Raw genomic sequence first — 25246 nt, 5'->3', positions numbered from 1 at the left:
GCATGTTAGCAGTGGTAAAGTGTGCAGAGTCTTAAGGCCAACTACAATTAATTAAAAAAAACAGGCAATGTGAAATCAAAAAGTTTGAGAGACAGCCACCCACGGTGTGAGGTCTAACAGCTGGTTACTGGTTCCAAAGGAATTAAGTGGACACCAATAATTGGGGCCACAGCTGTGTAACATGTGCCATGAGGGCATGAGGACTAGTATAGAGTGTTTAATTTGCTAAAGTGCTGAACTGATGAAAGCTCAAACAAATCTGGCAACCACTTAGATCGGGCAAATTATAATGTAAAAGAGGAATTGGTGAGGAATGTAATGAATTACAAAGGGATTTGTTTTGCACCATCATGTAGCTAAACTGTTTGCACAAACTCAAAAATTCCAGTCAGTATCTTAGTTGAACAACACTTCTGTATGTAAGAGCATTTACTTGGACCTTCCATCCATGGACTCTTTCCTGAAGCAGCGGGAATCATCCATTACAACACAGCCATTACATTGCAATGCCTTTACAACACAACTTTTACATGCAAGTGCCTTTACATTGCATGCCATTAAAATGCATGCCATTACAACGCATGTCATTACAACGTCTGCCATTAAAACACATGTCATCAAAACGCATTATAGGGTAAGTAATGGAGATTTTTAAGTTTTAGGGTGGGTACGGGTTTGAACACCTACACTATCCAACATTTTCCCTACTGTTGCAATCACTGGAGGGGGAATAGAACTGTTTACCCCTACGCTATCCAACACTTTCCCTACTGTTGCACTCACTGGAGTGGGAATAGTGATTTTTACCCCTACGCTATCCAACACTTACTCTACTGTTGCACTACAAATATTATGTTTTGCAATGGTATGCGTAGTGATGTTATGCATTATAATGGAATGTGTTGTAATGGTAGTTTTAAAAAATGCATTGTAATGGTATGCGTTGTAATGGAATGCGTTGTAAAATCATGCGATGTAATGGTAGTTGTGATGTAAAAACTGCGTTGTAAAAGCATGCGTTGTAATGGCTTGCGTTGTAACATCATATATTCGAAGTGCAGGAGTCTCAACAGGGACTGAAACAATCCCTTGCAGTGGAGGACTAGGTAGATCGCGAGGACACTCCCTGGAGTAGCAGAGTGCTACACCAGTACACGTTGCATTACATTCAGCGCCACAGTGGGCACCAGCGATGCCAACAACACGGAACCACAGAAGAGGAACCGCCAGAAATGCACCCATCCGCAAAGCGGTACATTCAGCTCTCAGCAAACATGCCTTCATCATCAATCAATGGTGCAGGCACTTTGTCACTCACAGCTGCTTCACATTGCATGACAAAAAGATGACATTCAAGAGTGTCTGCTCTGATGTGCTCGCTTTCTAATTTAGGAAGTGAAAGCTCCGGCGACACCAAAGGCCAATTAACGAGAGTGGGTGCCTTTTATCATCTGAGGAAGCACACAGAAGGTATCTGTCAGAGGCAGGGAGAATGCTGCAATGCAATTAACAGAACTTCCCAGTTGTCGCTATCTAAGTGCAAATTCAAGAGAAGAAGAAAGCAGTGGGTCGTTTGGTAATTTCACAGCATTGAAAAGTATGCGAGCTCCTATTGCTAGGAGGACAAAGTGTGGCTGAGTTCATTCTCTGAGAGTCATCCAGATGAAAGGGTTTGTGGCTGCTACTTTAATGTCCAGGCAGTCAAGGGGTTAGCACATTGCTGCTGCCATGAGGATGCACAAACATCCAAACATGATACAGATGTGCTACTAACCTGGTATTCCTTAAGAATGCACCCTATCAAACACCTGTTAATGTAACATGCCACTTGCCAGTCGACAGCATGTGCGCCATTGAACACTTGTAATGTAATGTAAGAACTAATTTATATAGCGCTACTACCACTCCATGGAGCATCTTGGAGCTCAAGCCAACCCAACTCGAAAGGGTTGGTGGACTGAGAGCAACACAAAACACATTACACACTCCACACTCTACACTAGAGCCCTACATGCAGCATCAGTAAGGGAAAAATCCATGTCTTCAAGGATTTCCTAAATTGGCTCTCCTTGGACATAAGTCGCAACTGAAGTTGCAATTTGTTCCAGGCCCTAGAACCCAGGACAAAAAGAGATTTTCCACTTTTAGTGGCCAGTCTAAATCTGGGAATTACCAGGAGATTTGGGTTAGCCGACCTCAGACAACGTGCTGGCTGATAATGTTTAAAGCCCTTGACCAAGTATCTGGGTCCTTGTTAATGTAACATACCGCGGTATGCATCAGACACAAAGCATGCGTCTGTAACATGCTACAGTACACTTAGATAAAAGCATGCGCCCTATCAAACACCTGTTAGTGTAACATGCCTCAGTATACATTAGATGAAAGCATGAGCCCTATCAAACACCTGTTAGTGTAACAAGCAACAGTACACAGTAGAATAAAGCATGCATCCTATCAAACACCTGTTAGTGTAACATGCCACAGTATGCATCAGACGACAGCATGTGTCCTATCAAACACCTGTTAGTGCAGCATGCCACAGTATGCATCAGACGACAGCATGTGTCCTATCAAACACCTGTTAGTGTAACATGCCACAGTATACATTAGAAGAAAACATGCGCCCTATCAAACACCTCTTAGTGTAACATGTCACAGTATACATTAGATGAAAGCATGCGCCCTATCAAACACCTGTTAGTGTAACATGCCACAGTACACATTAGATTAAAGCATGCATCCTATCAAACACATGTTAGTGCAGCATGCCACAGTATGCATCCGACGACAGCATGTGTCCTATCAAACACCTGTTAGTGTAGCATGCCACAGTATGCATCAGACGACAGCATGTGTCCTATCAAACACCTGCTAGTGTAACATGCCACAGTATGCATCCGATGACAGCATGTGTCCTATCAAACACCTGTTAGTGTAACATGCCACAGTACACATTAGATGAAAGCATGCATCCTATCAAACACATGTTAGTGCAGCATGCCACAGTATGCATCCGACGACAGCATGTGTCCTATCAAACACCTGTTAGTGTAGCATGCCACAGTATGCATCAGACGACAGCATGTGTCCTATCAAACACCTGCTAGTGTAGCATGCCACAGTATGCATCCGATGACAGCATGTGTCCTATCAAACACCTGTTAGTGTAACATGCCACAGTACACATCAGAGAACAGCATGCATTCTATCTATCACCAGTTAGTGTAACATGCCACACTATGCATCAGCCCAAAAGCAACAAGCAACAGTATGTGTTAGACAAACCCTACACACACACAACAGACACATTTACATAGCACAATATAAATACATCACATAAGAGATTACTTGAATCATACCTAGCTTTGCAGAAATATAAAGCCATCTGGCGACTAGAATACACAACAGTGCACTAGGTGCCTTACACATATGAAGATGTGCTGGGCAATGGACACAAGTATTGAAAAATAAATTTACTAAACAGCTTTAATAAAACCACTGGCCTTCCTGTTCAAACCCACAACTTGATAAGTGCCTTGTTCCAAGTTTAGCAGGGAGGGAGCTCTGCGATAATTGGCCGAGATCCCACCTGACAACCTTGAGGCTCTTCTATCTCATTAGAGTCGGGGACAATGGGGCGGCGCGTCAACTGGCTGCACTTCTGTACATTCTTGAACTGGTGGTCTGCAATCCATGGACAACCAGACAAAGCAGTAAGCCCCCCCTATTTAGGACAAGACAACAATTAATCATTGGATTTGGCTCCCCGGCACCTTCAATCGCCAAGCGAGGAATGCTAATCTCAGACCGTGAAGACAAACAAGTACAAGGTCTGATCCCTTCGTCCAGGGGATCTTATTCTATAAAACATGGACACTAAGTAGTACTCTAAAAGGTCCCTAATTAACCAACAATTAAGCTGATCCTAACTTTGGAGGCAAATCCAATATCTTCTCCATATTTTTGGAAGAGTTAGAGTCAGTTTACATTTCCCAATGATGTCCTTACCTTCTATCGTTGCTCTCTTTGGGAGAATAGTGATGGCCCCCTCTGCGACTTCCTCGTGCTGGTTCACGATGTTGACCTTGGAGCCCCAGCTGTCCGATGCAACCCACATAAAATGACCCACTAGATCAGCTCTCTTCGCCGCTGCCAAGACTTGCCTGTTGGAGGAAGGATATCACACAGGAGTAAACCCACCAGCCAGACTAGAAACCAAGTTCAATCAACAGGTGTTATTCAGAGAAGTAGAAATCAGAGAGACGCGCAGGCAGAAATCCACAAAGGTGGTATTGAGAATATTATGTACCCCCCTAGAACAGGTGTGAAGGGAAATTTGAGGAGGTGTGTGACTGCAAACCTGTCAGAGTTAGGGTATGATAGGCCAAGGAACACACACAGTTTAACTGGGCAGGGCCATGACCAAGTGAAATGAAAGATTAAAACTGAAGAAACAAGAAATATTAAGATACAATACCAGCCCAAAACAAATGCGAGACAAAATTGTTGACTTTTTCTCACTCTCAATGCCATTATCTAATTCTCTGTACATGGTCATGTGCTGTAGAGTTAATAGTGATCCATAATACCTCACAATATCAATAACAGATGTAGGTTTCTTCTACTATTTTAAATGCCAATGAAAATCTGGTGAACTAGATATTTCAGGGGGAACTGGGCTAATTTCATTAAGCTCGAGAATATTTTCTTCTGGTAGGATGTAACAGGTAGATTCATCAAGCATTTTTGCGAGCCCAAACGGTGCGAATCGCAAAATTCGGCCGTTTGCGCCCGCAAAAATGGCATTTGAGATTAATCAATGGTTCATGAATTAGCAATTTGAAAAATCGTAAATAATTGCGATTTCCCAAATTGCGATTGCATTAAGGGATTCACAATTTGCGATTCCTTAAATGCAATTCATGAGCCATTCTAAAATTGCGAATTCGCAATCTGGGGCCGCTATTTACCGCGAAGTCTGACTACGTGATAAATAGCGGAAACTTAGAAAAATGCACTTTAGTGCATTTTTCTAAGTTGTATGTTACACACACACATGTCCTTTGGACATTTGTGTGTGCAACACCAGTGTACATTACCATTTCAGGGGTGCTACAGGGTGTCCTTTGGACACCCTGGCACCCTTGAAATGGCTTCCTTATTTGCGATTCGCTAATTGCTAATCGCAAATAAGGAATGACTCCCCATTCATTCCTATGGGCCTTTAGGCCCATAGGAATGAATGGGGAGTCATTCCTTATTTGCGATTCGCAATTCGCGAATCGCAAATAAGGAAGCAGTAGAAATCGCTAAAAATATTGCGATTTCTACATGAATCCCGTTTTGCGAGTCTTTAATAGCGATTCCTTAAAAATCGCTATTAAGGACTCGCAAAACATGACAATGATGAATCTGGGGGAAAGACTTCCACTGGCAGGTTCATGAGGGGTGGAGAAATGGCTTTGCTCCCACAACACATTTTGGCAATGCAAAACTCTTTAAAAGGATCTTACTTAAATATTGCGGTCTACGTTCATAAATAGCTCTCAAAAACTTACAGGGCATGTGCAAGAATACAACTCACGCAGCAATACAGGATAAAAACAATCACAAATGTTCGGGGTAAACCAGTCATAAAACTAAATGCTGATTATCCAGTATTTGCAAAATGGTACAATTGAGTAAAACCTATAAAGGGAAAGTGAAGAAATGTTAGTTCAGAAAGAGAGTGCGAGCTGGCATTGACATGAATAAGCTGGTCAACAGTGAATAGCAATATAAACACTGAAACAAGAACAAGCATTAGCAAAATAAGAAGTCTGACTTTGGCTGCCAGCCTTTTGGCTTAGGCAAGATTCTTCTATTTTGCCATGGTTTTTGTAAATCTTTATTTTTGAGGCACTGGCAGGTTCTCACCAATAAAAGGTGAAAAATATGTATTTTTAGCCTCGCAAAGCATAACTTGCCATATCAAATCCTGGTACTTCCCACAGCTCTCCAGGATTGTGCAGGTTTGCAGCCACACACTACTATTTCTTCCCGCTGGACCTGTTACCCTCTATCAGTGGGAATTCTTGCAGTGTGGAATCATCATTGCATGGTCCGAGAAGATGATATTTAAATTTCCGCGACTCATGACTCATAGCCTAGGACTGAACTTAGAGTTAGCAAGTAAAAAAGTTGCTTAAGCAGTCAGAATCCCAATCCTGATGAACAGAACTTTCACCTTTTGTGGAAGGGACATAGGTCCTGGGAGATGCTGCATTTTTAATCAGAAGTCATGAACGTCAACCACCATCATGAAGTGTGATGATTCCTACCTCTACTAGACCTCTTGAGAGGAACTTCTAACCAAGAACCCCCCAATAACTTGTCTAAGCTGCATTTATGGAACTCATCTCAATTCTCCATGACCAGGATTTGTACTAATTGGGTGAGCACAGCTCTTTGACATGGATACAGCGCATGGCAATTTACACTGAGAGGTTTGCAAAAGGGAAAAAGCTCTAGCAAAAAATTGATGTTGTTTGAACAGGTGAGTCCTCACTGGATTAATTCAGGCACTTCACCCTGTCAATCTGATAAAAGTTAAGCGTTTTGTACATCTTGCCAACCAAGTACTATTCGAGATGAAGTGTAGATGTGATTTTGCAGACTTCAATTCCTGCATACCAACTAGACATCTTCAGGTAAACATCTGAGACAGGAATAGGAATAAGAAAACACATAATTTTCTCACATACATGTTCTCCCTCTGCAGTCATCCCTTCAGATGTTAAGCCACACAGACTAGTAGACCTTGGCTTTTCCACCGCAGACAAGAAGGCCAATGCAACAGGCGGAGTAGCCCAGGTACACTGGCCCAAGTCTAAGTGGCAAGGAGGGGAGTTGATTTTTCCAATACTGGTTGTCATATTTGGTCCAACAGGGACAATGATAGAAGGCAATCAGAAAAGACTCAAATGTTCAGTTGTGGTATGACATCAGAGGGTCCCAGGTATGTCTTATACAGGGGGAAGATATGATGTTCTTAGTGCAAACTCTAGGTCAAATGTGCCACAATGGTAAATAAACCTACACCCTCTTTTAGAACAAGGTTACCTCAGTAAAGAAATTCTGTGATTGGTGCTTTCTATATATTAGAGTCTCATATGGAAGCACATTGTGACCTGAAGGAACCTGTGGCCCTTTCTCCAGGTGAAATAATAGGGCTACTCAGGGAAACCCAGGTACATCCGTCAAATGAAATCATCAGTGCACTTAAAGAAAGTCAAGCTCACGCTTTCGTCCTAGATGAAGCAGGAAGTGTACTAGGAGAAACCTGGCATTACACTAGATGAAACTATGAATGTTCTACAGAAAAACCTGTCCTTTCCTCTACTGAAATCACTAGGGTACTTAAGAAAAATCAGAACCTTTCCCCTCACTCAATTAACAGTGAACTAGAGGAAAACTAGTCCATGCCACTGCATAAATTGGCAAGTGTGGTAAAAAATAAAGTAGGGGCCTGATTCACAAAGCTACACTTACACTTTTGTTTAAGTTTATACTAGCTGTGTAGTAACGTTACTGCTTTTTGGTATCAACAAACTACGAGTGTAATTTTACTTCTAGTAAAATTTCACTCAGAAACTATGAGTGTAATTATACTTCTTGTAAAGTTTCACCCGTAGTTTGTGAATACCAATACAGTAGTAAACTTACTAGAAAGTGTATTTTACCTTTGCGAATCAGGCCCTAGATCACTCACACTAGATGAAATAAGCAATCAACGTGAGACCCAGCCTACCCTTCACTCCCCCTCTCCTTTACCTACATACCATTCTGTTACTATTAGATCTCTTTATCTAGTTCCAATTCTCACCCTTCACTAGAATAGACAATTTTCAAAGAAACTGGATTTTCAAACAAAAGTCTGGAGGAAAAAGTAAAGTTTTAATTTCCTCCTATCCTTTCTGCATTTCGATTGAACATTCTGCAAACCTCTGGCTGTTCTTTGCACACGTGGTTGCCAGAGCAGCTTTCAAATACTGTGAAGGAATTTGAAAACAATATTCTGAGACTGTAAATCTAATGTATTTGTTATATTTATTGGTGGACTTTTGTGTAGCACAAACTTGACCCGAAGGCATCAGAGTGCTTCACAGAGTTATAACATTATTAGTTACATGAGTTACAAATTTAGGGCCTGATTCACAGAACTAACTTAAGACAAAATCCTAAACTTACTACTTTTGGTATTCACAGAAGTTAGGATTTTGTCTTAATTTTGTCTTAAAACAGACTTAAGACAGACTTAAGTTAGGATTTTGTCTTACATCTGTTTTAAGACTAACTTCAGACAAAATCCTAACTCTGTAAATACCAAAAGTAGTAAGTTTAGGATTTTGTCTTAAGTTAGTTCTGTGAATTGGGCCCATAGTAAGTAAAACACAATGTTACAATAAAAAAGAAAACCGTTCCATAAACAGTGGGGTGTGTGGACGATAAAGTGAGCTACGCCCGAAAGCATCAGAGCACTTTGCATAAATAGCACAACAGCAAATTATACGAGATACATATTGAGTACCGTATTTTATACGCCGGATGCTAAATTTGAAGGAATGTTTTCATGTGTTTTTACATAGCGCGGACTACACCCGAAGGTGTCACACTGCTTCTGCATTATATAAAAATGGGCTGATGTGAGCAACAATAACAATGGACAAATTACAAAAGCAAACATTAAGTTACATGGATCAAAAGTGACAATAGCGAGCAACCAAAATACATGAGGTAGCAATCGGTACATTCCTGGAGAAAAAGTGATAAGTGTGCAGGTTACAAAAGCATACAAAGCATACAAAGCATACAAAGTACGAGCCAAAATAAAATAAAATACATTCTCAAAATGGCTATGCAGGACTGTGTTGGACTGCACTGGAAGTGGGGGTAGTCTTATACGGCGAGTATAGCACGAAACCTACATTTTATTAAGCAAAGTAGGGGGTCGTCTTATACGCCGGGTCGTCTTATACGCCGGAAAATACGGTAAATAAAAATGTAAAGTAACAGAATATAACAGAAGTATATGAACGACAGTAGGATATGGTAATGTGCTGAGATGTAGTTGTGGGTGAATGGCTTTACATTCCACCCTGATTTCCCAGACCAGTAGCACGCCTGCGCCTCACAAAATACAATTCAAAATGCAGTCAAATATTTTATTTTAAGTTCCTCATCTCGAAAGAGTTCTTCCAGTGTTTTCTCCAGTCCGCATTGAATTGCATACATCAGTTGGCCTCAACGGAATTGAACAGCCTGTGGGATGCTAATTTGACTACAGTCAGAAAATTGTGAAATTGCCTCTGTGATTGTCTACTGTCTAGACGGAATTCTCATGCAATCTGGAGGTAACGGGAGTCAATTTAATTACTGCCTTGCATTATATCTGACAGCATGTGGCCAAATGGCTGCAAGATCACTATGAATCCCAGCAAGAAAAATGACAATCACTTTTCTTGTTTTTCTGGAAAAAGCACATTTTCGTCCAAACCACTCCCGGGGGTAGTCTGCACTCTTTTCTGTGCTGTGACAAATGGACAAAGCGCTGCTTTTGTCACTGTCGAAAATATTTTGGCCGGGTGTGCAGCGAGCACTTAGAGTAATAATGTAGTTTGCATAATTCTTGTGAATTTCCAGAGCGCACAAAAAAAATCTGAACAAAAAATGTGCCAAAGACAATCAGTAAGAAGGCATGCTGTATCCATAGTGATTCAGAAGGATGTGCCGTGGTGACCTATTTGAATACAAATTCATAGTACACAATGGAATCTCACGGCCAGTTTTCTAACCTTATGTGTATGCAGTAGCGGCTGGTGTTAGGGAAATGTGGTGAGGCTGTGCAAGGGAGAGGGGGCAGCTCGGGGGATGGGGGGCAGCGCCGGGACCTGTACCAAAGAAAACAATTTTAAAAAACGTACCTGCCAGTCTTTTGCTCCTCTAGGCACAGGATAAAGCTCACAGCCTTCCCTTTGGCCAATCCAGAGACTGCTCTCATACCTATGGGAGCAGCGTCAGGATTGGGTGTAGCGGGCTTGTTTTGCGCTCCATCAGGAGCTGGGATCCTGTGCCTGCTGGTCTCTACACCCAGCAACACAGCTGGGTTGGAGAGATGTCAATGTGCATGACTGTTTTGTTGGCCTAAGACAGCTGGACAACCCGTCATGCATACTGACAGCAGTGCCCACCACTCCTCCTACCTCTGGTGCAGTGCTGCGGCCCTGCCCACCAAGACTCAGCAGGACAAAAAAAAACATGATCTGCATTTTATTTTTCGTTTGCCTCTACTGGCAGTGGGGCAACACTCTTCGCGGAGGAGCTGGCACTGTGTGTGTCTAGATGCTCAGTGCATTCGTTGTACTTACCTATAGTTGAAAACGTAGAGTAAACTTGTTTCTTGTTTATAAAGCCATAAAAGAGGTGCTCACCTGATTGCCTTCATCTAGCTTGTTGACCAGTAATAATCCAAGGCATATCCACTTAGAGTACAGGGTTCTCCAAAGTCCGTCCTGGAGGGCCGGATCCATGCCAGATTTTAGCATATCCCCATTTAGATAAATGTAGTTATCATAAAAAGGAGAACCCTGATTTAGACCAATATAGTATTTTGTGTTACATTTAAATGTGAGGCTTTTCCCAGAATCACTGGCGGTTTCAAGGCACTTCATACCTTTCAATTGCAAAGGACCTTAACCATAGCTGCGGAGTTCCCAGGTCCATGTTGCTGCAGGCCAAGTTTTTTACTTTGAATAGTCTTGTTTTATATAGGAATAAACACAACACCAGGCCCTAGAATTTTAAGAAAAGACCTGGTCTAGGGCAGCACATCATGTATGTGCCTGCACAACTTGGCAGGGCTGCCCATCTTCCTGCGGGGCTACTTATACATGATGGGAGCATTTTCAGCTGCTTCAGCGATAGACAGACCGGGAGCATTCCCACTATTGGCTCCCAACACTAGGTGCCCAGACTACCATTGGTTTGTTTATCCTCTTTACATTATTCTTTTGCATTATTGCTATGTTATTTCTTTGCCTTGGTATTACATAGCACATACCTTTCATTGGATTGTGGCTAAGATAAATTGATTATCCTAGTGCTTTGATCTGAACTGGGCATCTCTTTACATTCAGTAGACCCTGCCATGTATTCTACATTAGAGACAGGTGATATATTGTAATTATACTGTAACTACTTTGATATGTTTAATATGTTTTTAGAATAAAGAGTAATTACTTGTGCTCTACATTATAATAGGGGGTCAAGATTAACACATTTTACTGTGCTGAAGATGGTCTCATGCATGGAAACATAGAGACCGAAACGTCGACCAGCACCTTCTCTTCTACAATTTGTTGTTACTTTTATTAAGAGGAAAGTTGTCTACAAATGTCACAGTGAAGGCCTCAATTGATATTGTTACCTCTCTGTCACATTGTTTGTATAATGTCTATAAAAGTACCCTTTTTCGAGTAAGATAAAAGTAAACATTTTTCTACTTACACCCGCTCTCTGTTTTTATTTGCTCTGTATACTTCTGCATTGATGATTTGAATCATACATGATAAATGTTGCTATTCTATGATTAGTGATCACCATTATACTAAGGTATCAAATAGCTGGAATTAACCACCACCTAAGGAAATCATTTATTTGACCTTACAAACTAAGTACATCAATAATTCAAGCTAGAATACGTGAATAAATCCCTTGAAGGCACCTGTACCCTATCATCTTCCTGGGGGGGGCTCCTTATACATGATGAGAATGTTTTCAGCTGCTTCAGCTATAGACAGACTTGGAGCATTCCCACTATTAGGTCCCAACACTAGGTGCCCAGACTACCAATGGTTTGTTTATCCTCTTTACATTATTCTTTTGCATTACTGCTATGTTATTTATTTGCCTTGGTACTGCATAGCACATACATTCCATTGGATTGTGGCTAAGATAAATTGTTTATCCTAGTGCTTTGATCTGAACTGGGCCTCTCTTTACATTCAGTAGAACCTGCCTGTAACAGAATACCATAGAATACACATTGTTTGTTGCCTTAAACCAGGCAAGGATCTGAATATTAAGTACCACAATGTCTGTGTTCTTGTGTGTCGACTTATGTTTTTCTGGCTTTAGCAAAAATGTGTCTTTGACAATTTCTTTCCCTTTAGCACCACTAGGTGGTGTCTGGACAATTGTTCCCTGCTATAGGACGAATGGTATTTCTTCTGCTGGGGAACCCAAACTTCCTTCTGAAAATGTTGTTTTTAATGTATTTATGCTCATACTAGCTTTCTTTTGTCAAACATATTTTTTTAGGTTGTGTTACACAAAGTACATCATATGACAAAAGCTATCAAGTCACCCCTCAAGGGGGTCTCTAGATTCAATGAGACTGTAAGTGGCTAATAATACATAACATTCAGTGTCAGCCCAATCCCTTTATCAGGGGTAGCTAAAAAGGGGTTACAGTTCCTTGTATTGAGGGGGTATGGGGGAAGACTTTAACAGCATTAAAAGATAGCCAGCATATCCGTATGCGTCCCACCTTTCTTTTGCGATGGAAAGCGCATTGAATCCCTCGCCAAAGGGAGGCACTTGAATAGCTTATATTTGTGCATGAACAGTCCCCAAATGGGGGAGAACAGGAGCAACATGTTCATGCATCCGCAGCGGGATGCATGAAGCAGCATGAAGCACCAGGCTCCGAGCCTCCGGATAGCCAATCACGACGCTGCAATGCAGCGGTGTATGGGGGGCCTGTCAAACAGTCATGTGCACTTAGGAGTGGGTATACCACTCCTCCCATGCTCTTCTGTCTTCAGAGGAGCCCCGCCCCAAATGCAACGCTGCAGCAGAAGACAACATAAAATGTTAATAACGCAAGTTACTGCCCTGACTAAATTAATGCTACCCCCAGGCTATTCTATCCCTAACTTGATCGACTCTTTTAAAGGGGTGGGGGATCGGTATAATTAACAAAGAGTGTCTCAAAACCAGATTTGACCTCATGTCCATCCAAGAGTTCAAAGCATTTTCCTATTGCCTAGAGATAATCAAAAAATCACCCTGTTAAAGGATTACTTATTTACCTCCCCTAGGCCCCAGAAGTTCTTTTCTCAAATCGATGAGCACCCTCATGGAGGTCGGGCCTGTAGCAGCGACTACACTGTACTAGGTGATCCTACTTTACACCTGAATCTCCCTGAGGATAAAGATATGGTGGACATTTTAGAAACAATTAATGCCTTTGGTCTCTCACAGTTTTTGCATCAGGCCACCCACTCAGCGGGCAACACCTTAGACGCAATTTTCTCAAATAATCTGCTAATTGCTATTAAGGACTTTTTACCTCTAACCTGGCCTGATCATGCAGCCATTACCTTTGAACTTAATTCCCCATCTCTAACCCAAGACAAATGGAGCAACGCAAACCCCACCAGCTACCATGCCTAAAGCAACATTGACTATAATGTATTTTCAAGATAGCATTCTCATTTTCAGCCTACTCTGCCACAAAATGCAGAGTATGCCACAAAGGAATACTCCAAGTGGTTAAACACTGCCATCTCTAAAGTAGCCCCTCTTAAAACCTCAAAATCAGGCAGAAAAAACCTTCTGTTCCATAGTTCACAGAGGCCCTCCATATCGAAAAACAAAACTATAGAAAGCAGGAGATGAAATAGAGGTCATAATATGACTCCTATGGGAAAACAATATACAAACTGTCTCTATCAAAATACACGGCATACTCATTAAAGAAAACACTGCATTTCAACTCGGCAAATCGAATCTTCCAAGAATTCCACCAGGGATTTATTTCAGGCAGTAAACAAAGTATCCAAACTTCATGAGATCAAAGGGAACAATAACAGTCAAATTTTTGGAGACGACATAGCCCCTCATTTCTGAGAAAAAAGTAGGTAAAATCTACAATCTGCTTACATCAACCATCATCCATGACACCGGCAATGATCCCTCCATCAAACATTGCTTCAGTATTTAACCCAACACTTTAAGCAACTCTGTTCAAACTACCTTTATCAAATTTGCTCCATATCCTCTGAGGAGGGGACTGAGCTCATTCACTCAATCACTAAATCAGGATCTCCTTATGACCCATGTCCACCCTTCATGTCAAAATGGTTTCCGGAATCCATAGCTTTGATTCTGACCAACATTTTTAATGATATGTTTGCTACTGGAATCTTTCCCACAATCTGGAAGGAGGCCTCCATTCTTCCACTTCTTAAGAAACCTAATTTACAACCTGAAATCCCAGCTAATCATCAACCTATATCCAGACTATGGGCCCGATGTAGGTAAATCCCATTTACCGATTTTGAAATACCGAATTTTACCGATTCGGTATTTCAAACTCGGTAAATGGGATGTAGGTCCCAACATCTGGAATCGTTACCGATTCCTTACAAATTCGGTATTTACCGATTCGGTAAATACCGAATCGGTATTTGCTATTGAATCCTATGGGCCTTTGAAGCCCATAGGATTAAAGTCAAATACCGAATCGGTATTTACCGAATCGGTAAATACCGAATTTGGCAAGGGTGCAGGGTGTGTCACTTTGACACCCTCTAGCACCCCCAAAACGGGCATGTGTGCAATGTGGCACACAGACATGCCCTAAGGGCACGTCTGTCTGTCACATGGCACATGTGTACATGCACAGATGTGCATGTACACAGGAATCGGTATATTACCATGGATTTGTATTCCATGGTAAAATACCGATTCTGTAAGCCATGTGCTGATGGAACATTGGCTACCTACATTGCATTTTCGGTAATTTTACCGAATCGTTATCATTACCGAATCGGTAAATATTACCGATTCGGTAAATTTACCGATTCGGTAATGATAACGATTCGGTAAAATTACCGAAAATGTGCCCCTACATCTCGATAGCCCTTTACCGATCGGAAACGGCCGAAAATCGGTTTTTTCGGCCGATTCCGATCGGTAAAGGGCTACCTACATCGGGCCCTTAATCCCTGCGAAGATTGTTGAGACAATTTTGAGTACTCAACTGACCCAGTTTGTCCAATCTAACCATTTATTAGATTCCTTACAGTTTGGGCTTAGATCTGGACACAGCACAGAGACTGCACTGATGAAAGCCAATGATGAGTTGAGGACCGCCCTGGATGGGGAAGGCACTGCAGGCCTCATCCTTCTTGACCTATCAGCGACGTTTAACATGGTGGACCATTCCATCTTGGTCAACCGTCTCAAAACTCTGGGCATAAAAGGCAAAGCCCTAGCGCTTCTGGGCTCATTTCTGAAGGATAGAGAAAATACAGTGCTGCTTGACAGTTTCACCTCTAACCCGTTCTCCCTTTCTTTGGGGTCTCGCAAGGGTCCTTACTTAGCCCCTTACCTTTTAACCTATACTTCACAGAACTAGCCTCTCTTATCAGATCCTTTGGGTTTTCTCCCACTTCCTATATAGATTACACACAAATTATGCTGTCAGCCTCCAACAATACTAACTTTAAGAGCTCCCAACTACATAACTGCATGAGAGCAATTAGTGTTTGGATGGACAAACACTGCCTTAAATTAAACTCGGATAAAACCGAGGTCATTCTTTTCTGAAATTAGCCACAATTTAGGATCCCTACCAGTTGGCCTTCTGTAATTGGACCATTCCCATCCCCAATCTAAAAGGTAAAAAATCGTGGAGCTTTAGCCCGTTTGTTGCTTTGATCTGCGCCAGTGCTGAACATTCGAAGAAACGGGTGCGGCCGCGTCAGCCAACAGACATGCGCAGCACTGGCAAGGTAGTGCTCACGACGACCATTGGCCGACGGCAGCACTAAAGGGGTTAATCGATGAGAAGCTTAACTTTAGAAACACGCTTGCTGTATTATTTCAATTTTATCAGTCGTACTTACCAATGTTGTATTTGTCCTTCTAAGACTAATGCTTATTGATGATATAACAAAACATAAGAATTGATTCATAAAACTCATTAACTCACCCAAATTCTCTTTATCGACTGTACTAAAGTCTTTGGATATTTTCAAAATGTATAAGGATTTGCTGTTGATGATTGCTTCTTTTAATTTCACCTTGTCGATGAACAAAAGCAAAGCATATACAACCAATGGTGGGGGTTAATCAATAATTACACCCAAAGGTTAAGATATAGAAGACCCTGCTCCACCAATATTTAAAGATTCCTATTTAACACCATCGACGCTGATATTATTCCCCTCCTGTGCTTGATATTTTGTTTTCCCATTGTTCATGACGAGCTCAGCTCGTCATGAGTGTATGGAGGTGTACCTCATGACGAGCTGAGCTCGTCATGAGCGTCGAAGGAGTTAAATGAGAATGAGACTGAGACTTTTTCTTTTCTAGCTTTGAAATGTACATTACCATTGACCTAATAACCCGAGTTAATCCGGAGTAAAAACCTCAAACTAACAAGGTGCAGCCCAAGTTGACAACAGCTACTACTGTACTAGTTCTCTCTCGCATTGACTTCCCAAAAATTACCTGGGCCACCTAGAATTTTCAACTGGTTAAGTACAAGGACTGGAATATTCTTCCACACACTTCCGAATGAGATTCCAATGGACAAACCCCACGCCCCAGCACTCTTCACAATGCACTGGTTCCTGGTAAACAAAATATTGTTTTTAAAATGATTTACAAAATACCACAAGTCTTCTTCAATTGTGGACTTCAGTTATACATCAAAAAATATGCAATTTTCAACACTCTTCAATCCTACAATTGCTTTCTACTGAAAATATGGAGGAATATAAACACATATACAGAAAGAAGATCACTTTTTTATACAGCTTCCGTGTTCCAGAATGCACTTACATGCTGCCTAACTTTACCATTGCCAAGTTCTCCGAAAACCAAGAAAGACTGATTTGTTTTAATTTTTTCTCTGATTAATATTTCTTTATCATAATTATAAGATAAATGTGTAAGTACTTGATTACCTAACAAAGTACTAATCAACCTCAGCAGTATCTAGAGCTTATTTAGTTAAATAGAGGATGTTCTGCTTAATGGGCCCTCAACCCCTCAATGTCAAAGGTTTGACTTTTTTTGCTTGGGCTCTACAATCTAACACGTTGGCTCTACCCAGACCCCTGCCAGAGCCCAACTCATCCAATAGGTTTCTCAAATCCAACTAGAAGGTAAACTATCAAATTCATCTTTGGAGTTGGTTGTTTACACTAGACTTAGGGTGTCATTTAGAGTTTGGTCAAGCAGGACTGTCACTGTAAATCTGTGGTACTAGTAGTACTCGTTTCCAGCAGAACTTGGTCTTCCTTTACTCGGTTTAGAGCCTGGGGAAGAGCAGGGATTCTGACTCTAGAGCCATAGCTGGTTCCACTGTCGTAAACCTCTGACAGTTGCGGCTTGGCCATTATGGTGGGGCAGCCATCACAAGACTTCCCTAACCAGGACTGGCATGGCGGTCCTGCACAACAGTAGTGAGTGGAGAAAATATATAATGCCACCCATGGCAAGGAGAAGCTACATGCACTTTGGGGCCACTTCTATTTTGTTCTGTGAGAACAAACTCTTGCATTGCAAGCTTGTTGTTGCAGAAGAAACTATTTTGCCAATCAGAGTATCAAACAAGATGCCCACTCTCCAAGGGTCAGTGTTTCGATGAACCCTAAACCTTGTGGCACCACTGAAAGCAGAGAGATCCTCAGCCACCTAGTGGCTATTCCTAAATGTGGTGATGGTCTTCTTCCAATGAAGTTGCAAGAAATTGGATTATTAGTTGAGAGGGGTGGAACAGGCGGGCAACTAGAGCCAAATTTTTCGGGGGGGGGCTGAAAAATATTTCGGGGGTGGGCTAATTCTTCCAACCATAGACAGAGTGACTGAAAGAAGGGGTGAAAACACAACAAAAGCCTAATTTACGAGTAAATGGTCTTTTAAAGACCTGTTAAGTACTCGGGTGCGGCTGCAATTAGATAGTCGGCAGCCGGCAAAGCTGTGTCAGCCCGGGCTGACACACACGACGGGGGGGGAGGCTGAAGCCCCGTGAGCCCAATGGGTGTTGCGCACTTAGGTGGAAGCAAATAATAAACGCAATCCTTGGCAATGTGAACTACAAAAGTCATGCAATTAACCTGTACTAAACCCTCTAGTAGCTTTGCAAAAAGCGATCCAACTTAACTTAGAGGCAATGCGTAAAATATTTACACAGTATTCAAACAGGAATAAAGTCAAAATAATACACACAAAAATCCCAAACCAATTTAGAAAAATAGAATGACATTTAATAATCAATGACACCAAAATGAGAATCCAATCAGTAGAACAGGAGATATAATTTTTAAGATTTTAAGTGAAAATAGTGACAAAAAGCACAAAGCACCACTCACAGTTATCTGTTTCCACTGGACATGGGGAAAGTCACAAGTGTACACCAACTGCAATAGAGTGCGGGTCAGACAAGGAACCAGGTTAGTCCTGCTGAAGACTTACCTTCTCAAGTCTGAGTAAAGAGTGTTGTTCGTGTTGCTGGGTGCTGCGAGGAGGAGGGTGTTAGGGCAAGACGGAAGTCAGGCATCGAAGACAAAGAGCCAAAGAGCTGGTCAATGCTGCAGATTCTTGTTGGTGGGTAATCACTGTTGGCAAGATGAGCAGGTCTCACTGGAGCCTCATGTTGGTGGACATTGCTGAAGGTCGATTCCTGGCCCGAAGAGGTCACTTTGCGGTCGAAAAGAAAAAAAAACATTGGTATCCTCAACTTTTCTTCACAAGGAATACAATTTGATGCCAGCCAAGGGTTCAGAAACTTGGGGGCACTTCTTGAGGAACAGGACTCAATCCAGCTGAGGCCAGCAGTGAGACTCAGACAGGTGCATGTAGGGCCAGTTGGTTGTGGTTAGCTGGGCAGTTGCAAGGAGGCCTCTGGAAGCTTGTTGGGTCCCTGTAACTCAAACAGGTCCCTTGGAGTTACTTCTGGGAGTATGGGTTAAAGGCAAGCAGTTCCAATCGACCTTCTTCAGGCAGCAGGCCGGACCTTCTTCTGAATCTTCAACAGGTCCAGGGGTGTTCTGAATAAAGAGGGTCTGAAGGGGCAACTATAATACCTGGTGCCAGGAGAGGAATTTGCTTGGCTATTCCGAAAACAGGCTCTGATCAGTTTCCTATTTGATCCACAACTTTTTATGATCACTTCCAATCAGAGCATATTGCCAGTGTTTTCCTTTCTTCAAATCAAAGGTTTTCTAGGGGTATTAACTTAACAATTATCAAGTATATCTACAGAATAATTAATCCCTGTAGAGGCCACCATCTATTCAGTCATCGCATTGGACCCAAAACTCTTTGTCACACATACCTTCCATCTCTGTCCCTTTATTCCCTGAGAAAATGTAGATCTGTCACACTGATATGCAAGGCCATCATATCCTTTTAGAGAGATGGAAGTGTGAGGAAAGCCCCTGCCCATTGGCATGACTGTGTAAGCCCACTCAAAAATACCTTCTTTCTACATCTCTAGTATGATTTAAACATTAACACACTTCAAAAAGACCTTTTGTAAGGGAAAGAACCAGTAAGACAATTTAATTCTTATGGAGTGTTTACTTTCATTAAAACACAAAACAACTCCTATTAGGTGATGTGCCATTTCAGAGTAAAAATAGGAGGCGCTTCACGTAAACTACCACCATGAACCTACTGAATTGCAATCTAAACGGATATGCAATCAGCATAGGCATGTCTCCTTTTACAAAAATGCCAACCCCTAAAAAATTATCACCCACAGGGGGAAAAGATGTCCATGTTGGATCTGGCCCTCTCTTCAGGGTCACCCGAAACCTTTTGCCTTTCTCTTCCATTTTTGCTGACCTCGTTTTTGCAGGCGTTAGGACTCTGCACTCTTTACCACTGCTAACCAGTGCTAAAGTGCATGTGCTCACACATGAAAATATGATGACATTGGCTGATCAACATCACAAAATAAAATGATGGAAGGAATGTTGAAACACTCACCCCAAGTCATAGATCTGGGTTTAATCCATCATTATTGTGCTCGCCAAATCACCCCAGCTTGGACCCAGCAATGAGCAGATCAGTCTTGATCCAGTTCCTCATGGGAACAGTCCTGCCTGGACTGGAAACAAGCATCCTGGAACCCGTTTCGGGGTATCACCCCTTGGCATGACATTAGATGACTGGCAGGTGAGGAGCTCCAGCCGGGAACTCCCGGCTAGGTATTGCCTTTTTGGCTCAAATCCCCTTATATCTACCTCTTCCTTGGACACTTTCACTCACTTGGGGTCACGATTACTGCGGACCTCGTCTCTCCAATTCTCTCACATTTGGGCTCAAGATCTTTGGAGGAAAACGTGATTGATGTTCTGACCACGGATCCCAAGCATTCATGGCCAATGCCCGGTGGAGCTGCCTAGACAGCTATAGGGGAGATTGGCTCTGGTTTCACTGCCTCCGCCGTCACCTACCCAGCGGAACATGGGGCACAGTTGTCCTCGTCTCTACGCTATATCTCCTTCTTCCTCCGCTATCATGAAGAAACACCTATCATTTTGCCGATGAAGGTCGACAAAATGTCTTTCTTCCTGAGTGGCTGCTGGGGAGATGGTGGGGGATTTCTCCTCCGGCTGTCGCCCTCTTTCCGGACCTGAGACTTTGTTGCTTGGCATCCCACTGTGCAGAACTGAAAATCAACGACAACGTAGCAAAGAGAACAACTCCATGCTTCTGCCTTGCACAACTGAGCTTGCTTTCCTTTTTTTCTGTTTTGCTCACCCTCCTGACTCTGCAGCCGCCTTCCTCTTCCGGGACCGCTGCCTGGGCACCCGCGCTGACTTCCCCTGACTTGGTTGTCCTGGGAGAGATCGACAACCTTCAACCTTTCCTCCCACCAGAACCAACTGCTGCCTTCCCCATTCAGCTCTGCTTTTGGGTAAGTTTTAAATGCTGGCTTTTTTGATGGGATTTTTCTTCTACCCAAATTCCCACCATCTGGATTATGTAACATTTGGGGTCCTTGTCCTAGTTTCCTCCATGTTGCAGTTTTCGACCTCCCCCTGATTGATCCTTGCCACTGGTCAGCACCCTTTGCACACCGGAGTGACTATTGCCCTTTGTCGACCTCCTCTAAGTCACGTCACCCCTTTCTTCTTGTTTGGCCTCTGTGAGGCACCCTTTCACTCCCTCGTTCACACCCCTTCCGTTTCTTATTTTCTACCTGACCTAATCTAGCAGTCCGGCACTGGTTTTTGTTGATCCCTGGACCCTCTCCGGTTTTGTTCGACTTGCTTCCTCTGACTTTTTGGTTATCCACTGAAGTACTCCTACTCTATGACTGGTCTTCCTGATCTCATATGTATTCCAACCCTTTTACTTTTCCCCCTTTACCATCTACACTCCTTAGAACTTGTTTTTCATATGCTCTAGCAACGGATTTATTAATGTAACACTGTCTTTCTCTATGCTATGTTATACTCTAGAAACTAATGTAACTCTGTAACACGGTTCTTTTGTAACCATATCCTCATATAAAGCGCTCTGATACCTCCGGGTCTAGCAAGTGCTATATAAAAATCTTTAACTAAATAAATAAATAAAACCAGCCAGGCTAGCTTGAATCCAGTGACATTGGCTTGTCCCCAAATGGTATATTTAATTTACTTAAAAGTCCCTAGTAAAATGGTATTACATGTACGCAGGGCCTGTAAATTAAATGATACTAGTGGGCCTCCAGCACTGATTGTGCCATCCACTTCAGTACCCCTTTAAAAGTGTCTAAGGCCTGCTACTGCAGCCTGTGTGTGTAGTTTTTACTACCATTTCAACATGACAAAATAAACCTTTTGACAGGCCCGAACCTTCCTTTTTTAATACACATACGTCACCCCTAGGGTAGACCCTGGACAGCCCAGAGGGCAGGGTGCAGTTTATTTAAAATGTTGGACATGTACTTTTAAGATTCGCATGTCTTGGTAGTGAAAAACTCTTAAATTTGTTTTTGACTACTGCAAGGCCTACCTCTCCCATAGGAGAACACTGGAGTTACCGTATTAAATGTAATGAGCTGTGATTTTCAAATGGGAAAATGTAACCAGTTCATGTTTGGTGTCCTTGAAATTGTAATGCAAACTCTTTTCTATGATGAAGTAGGGTTTTTCATTATAATTTTGAAAATGATACTTTTAGAAAGTTGGGATTTTCCTGCCATAGCCATTTATTACTGCTTGTCTCTGGGTCACATGGCTGGGTATATCTGACAGCTGGGCTTTGTGTTTTCCTCCTAGACAGCCACATACCACAGAGAGCTTAGGCGTGAGAAGTGTGTAGAAGTTGAGAGGGCAGAGCTGGGCACAGCCCTACTTACAAGTGAAAAGGCTGTGTTCTGCCTCCACACAAAGGGCTGCAGGTAGTTTAGAGCCCAGACAAGAAAGGCAGGATCCCTGATGACTTCAGAAGGAAACCTCCAACTTCAAAGGCAGAACTGGGTATAAATATTGGACCTCAGACAACAACTCTTCAGTACACTTCTACACCTGTGGATGCTGTGCCAGAAAGAAGGACTGCTGTGCTGACCTGATGCCTGTTGCTCTTTTACCTGGGTGAGAAGGACTGAACCTGCATCTGTTGAACCTTGTGCCCCAAAGTGACTCCAAGGGCTAGTTGGCTGGCCTGATGTGACCTAGGGACAGGAGGCTCCAACAATCTTGAACCCAGCCCCTGGACTCTGACATATCTAAGTCCTACCCTGCCAAGGGGTGCCACCTGAGTCCTGGAACCTTAGCAGTGGGTCTAAATGTGTACTGTCAGCCCATCTGTGGACCCAGCAGAACAGAGCATCTCCTCTGCTGAGCAGTGCAATCCTGAGCAAATCATATGCATTGTCTCTGCCGCAACTATTCTCCCAATACAAAGGACTCTGCATTGACCTCACAGGTCACATCAGAACCACCACCTGTGCGATGCGATCCCAATGCATGCACCTGCATTGCAAATCCCTCATTGACGGCAGACTCGACATCGACGCAGGTTCTCGCATTGCACTCTCAGAGGTCTTCAGAACAAACGCACCACCTCAACTGCGTGACACATCCTTGACACCGGACTTCGCATTGCAAGCCCTCATCATAGCGGTCCTTAACAACGATGAAGAATCTTGCATCGCAGCTTCACAGCTCCTCTGAACCGGTGCATCGCCTCAGCTGAGCAACACATCCTTGACGTGAGACCTTGCTACTCTCTGCAACCAGGACTAAGATACTCCTGTTCAGCAGGTTAACCTGGGTTCCTGTAGCTAGCCTGCGGTCCATTGCAGTCGGCCTGAACTTCTGACGTTGTGCTGGTCCTGTGAGACCAGATATACACAGTTGGCGCTTTGTGCTTTATGGTTCTATTTTCACTGAAATCTTTAAAATTTCAACTCTCTGCTTCTATTGATTGGATTTTTGTTGTTTTTGTCTTTCTTTATTTATTAAAATTTACTCTATTGTTCTAAACTGATGTGAAGCCCAATTGTGTTGTATTTTTGCTGTATTACTGTTTGAAGTGTTGCACAAATATTTGAAAATGTCCTCAGAGTTAAGCCTGACTACTCTGTGTCAAGCTACACAAGGGGTGAGCACAGGTTAAATTAGGGCTGCCTGTAACTTCCCCCTGACAAGGATTTTGGTTCCTGCTTGAGTAGGGTTTCAACGACCCCCCAACCAGTAACCCAATCTCTTATAGTCACGCTGCAGTCTTTAGTGTCAGGTTCCCACCAATCATATGATCACTTGACCCCACAACTAAAATGTGTAAGGGGAACTGGTAAACAATTATATAACCCTGACCCTGGCACATGATTAAACCAAATCACTTGTTCTGAATAAGTATGGGTGAAATTTGCGAATTCGCGCAAAATCGAATTTGCAATCCGCAAAATTTGCGAATTCGTGCAAATTTTTGTTTTTTGCGTGTTCGCGGGTTTTTTGCGTGTTCGAGGGTTTTTTTGCGTGTTCGCGGGGCTTTTTGCATGTTCACGAGCCGCTTGCATGGTGAAGTTACCCATGCGGTCGTGTATGGGCACAGCACCCTCTGGTTCACCACTCCCACCCTCTGGTTTACCCCTGCCACCCTCTGGTACACCCCTGCCACTCTCTGGTTCACCACTGCCACCCTCTGGTTCAGCACTGCCACTCTCTGGTTCACCCCTGCCACCTTCTGGTTCAGCACTGCCACCCTCTGGTTCATCACAGCACCTCTGGTTCACCCCTGCCACCCTCTGGTACAGCACTGTCACCCTCTGGTTCACCACTACCACCCTATGGTTCACGACTACCACCCTCTGGTTCATCACAGCACCTCTGGTTCACGACTCCCACCCTCTAGTTCATCACAGCACCTCTGGTTCACCACTGCCACCCTCTGGTTAACCACTGTCACCCTCTGGTTCACCCCTGCCACCCTCTGGTTCACCACTGCCACCCTCTGGTTCATCACAGCACCCTCTGGTTCACCCCTGCCACCCTCTGGTACAGCACTGTCACCCTCTGGTTCACCACTGCCACCCTCTGGTTCACGACTGCCACCCTCTGGCTCATCACAGCACCTCTGGTTCACCACTGCCACCCTCTGGTTCACCACTGCCACCCTCTGGCTCAGCACTGCCACTCTCTGGTTCACCCCTGCCACCTTCTGGTTCAGCACTGCCACCCTCTGGTTCATCACAGCACCTCTGGTTCACCCCTGCCACCCTCTGGTACAGCACTGTCACCCTCTGGTTCACCACTGCCACCCTCTGGTTCACGACTGCCACCCTCTGGTTCATCACAACACCTCTGGTTCACGACTGCCACCCTCTGGTTCATCACAGCACCTCTGGTTCACCACTGCCACCCTCTGGTTAACCACTGTCACACTCTGGTTCAGCACTGCCACCCTCTGGTTCAGCACTGCGACTCTATGGTTCACCACTGCCACCCTCTGGTTCACCCATGCCACCCTCTGGTTCACCACTGCCACCCTCTGGTTCACCCCTGCCACCATCTGGTTCATCACTGCCACCCTCTGGTTCACCCTTGCCACCCTCTGGTTCAGCACTGCCACCCTCTGGTTCAGCACTGTCACCCTCTGGTTCAGCACTGTCACCCTCTGGTTCACCCCTGCCACCCTCTGGTTCATCACTGTCACCCTCTGGTTAATCATTGCCACCCTCTGG

General features: G+C 43.3%; 1 protein-coding gene across 1 annotated transcript in view; it reads right to left on the bottom strand.

Moving 5' to 3' along the window:
• GRM7 (glutamate metabotropic receptor 7) overlaps positions 1–25246 on the bottom strand; it is a 1698774-nt gene that overhangs the window by 915698 nt on the left and 757830 nt on the right. Inside the window, exon 4 of the mRNA XM_086939213.1 lies at positions 4012–4166. Coding sequence (XP_086795339.1) covers positions 4012–4166 — 155 coding nt within the window. The remainder of the gene's footprint in view (positions 1–4011; positions 4167–25246) is intronic.

This window comes from Lissotriton vulgaris, chromosome 9 (assembly GCF_964263255.1).
Source record: "Lissotriton vulgaris chromosome 9, aLisVul1.2, whole genome shotgun sequence".
NCBI classification, from domain to species: Eukaryota; Metazoa; Chordata; class Amphibia; order Caudata; family Salamandridae; genus Lissotriton; species Lissotriton vulgaris.
The sequence above is the reverse complement of the archived record's forward strand: the minus strand, read 5'-3'. Positions and strand labels throughout refer to the sequence as shown.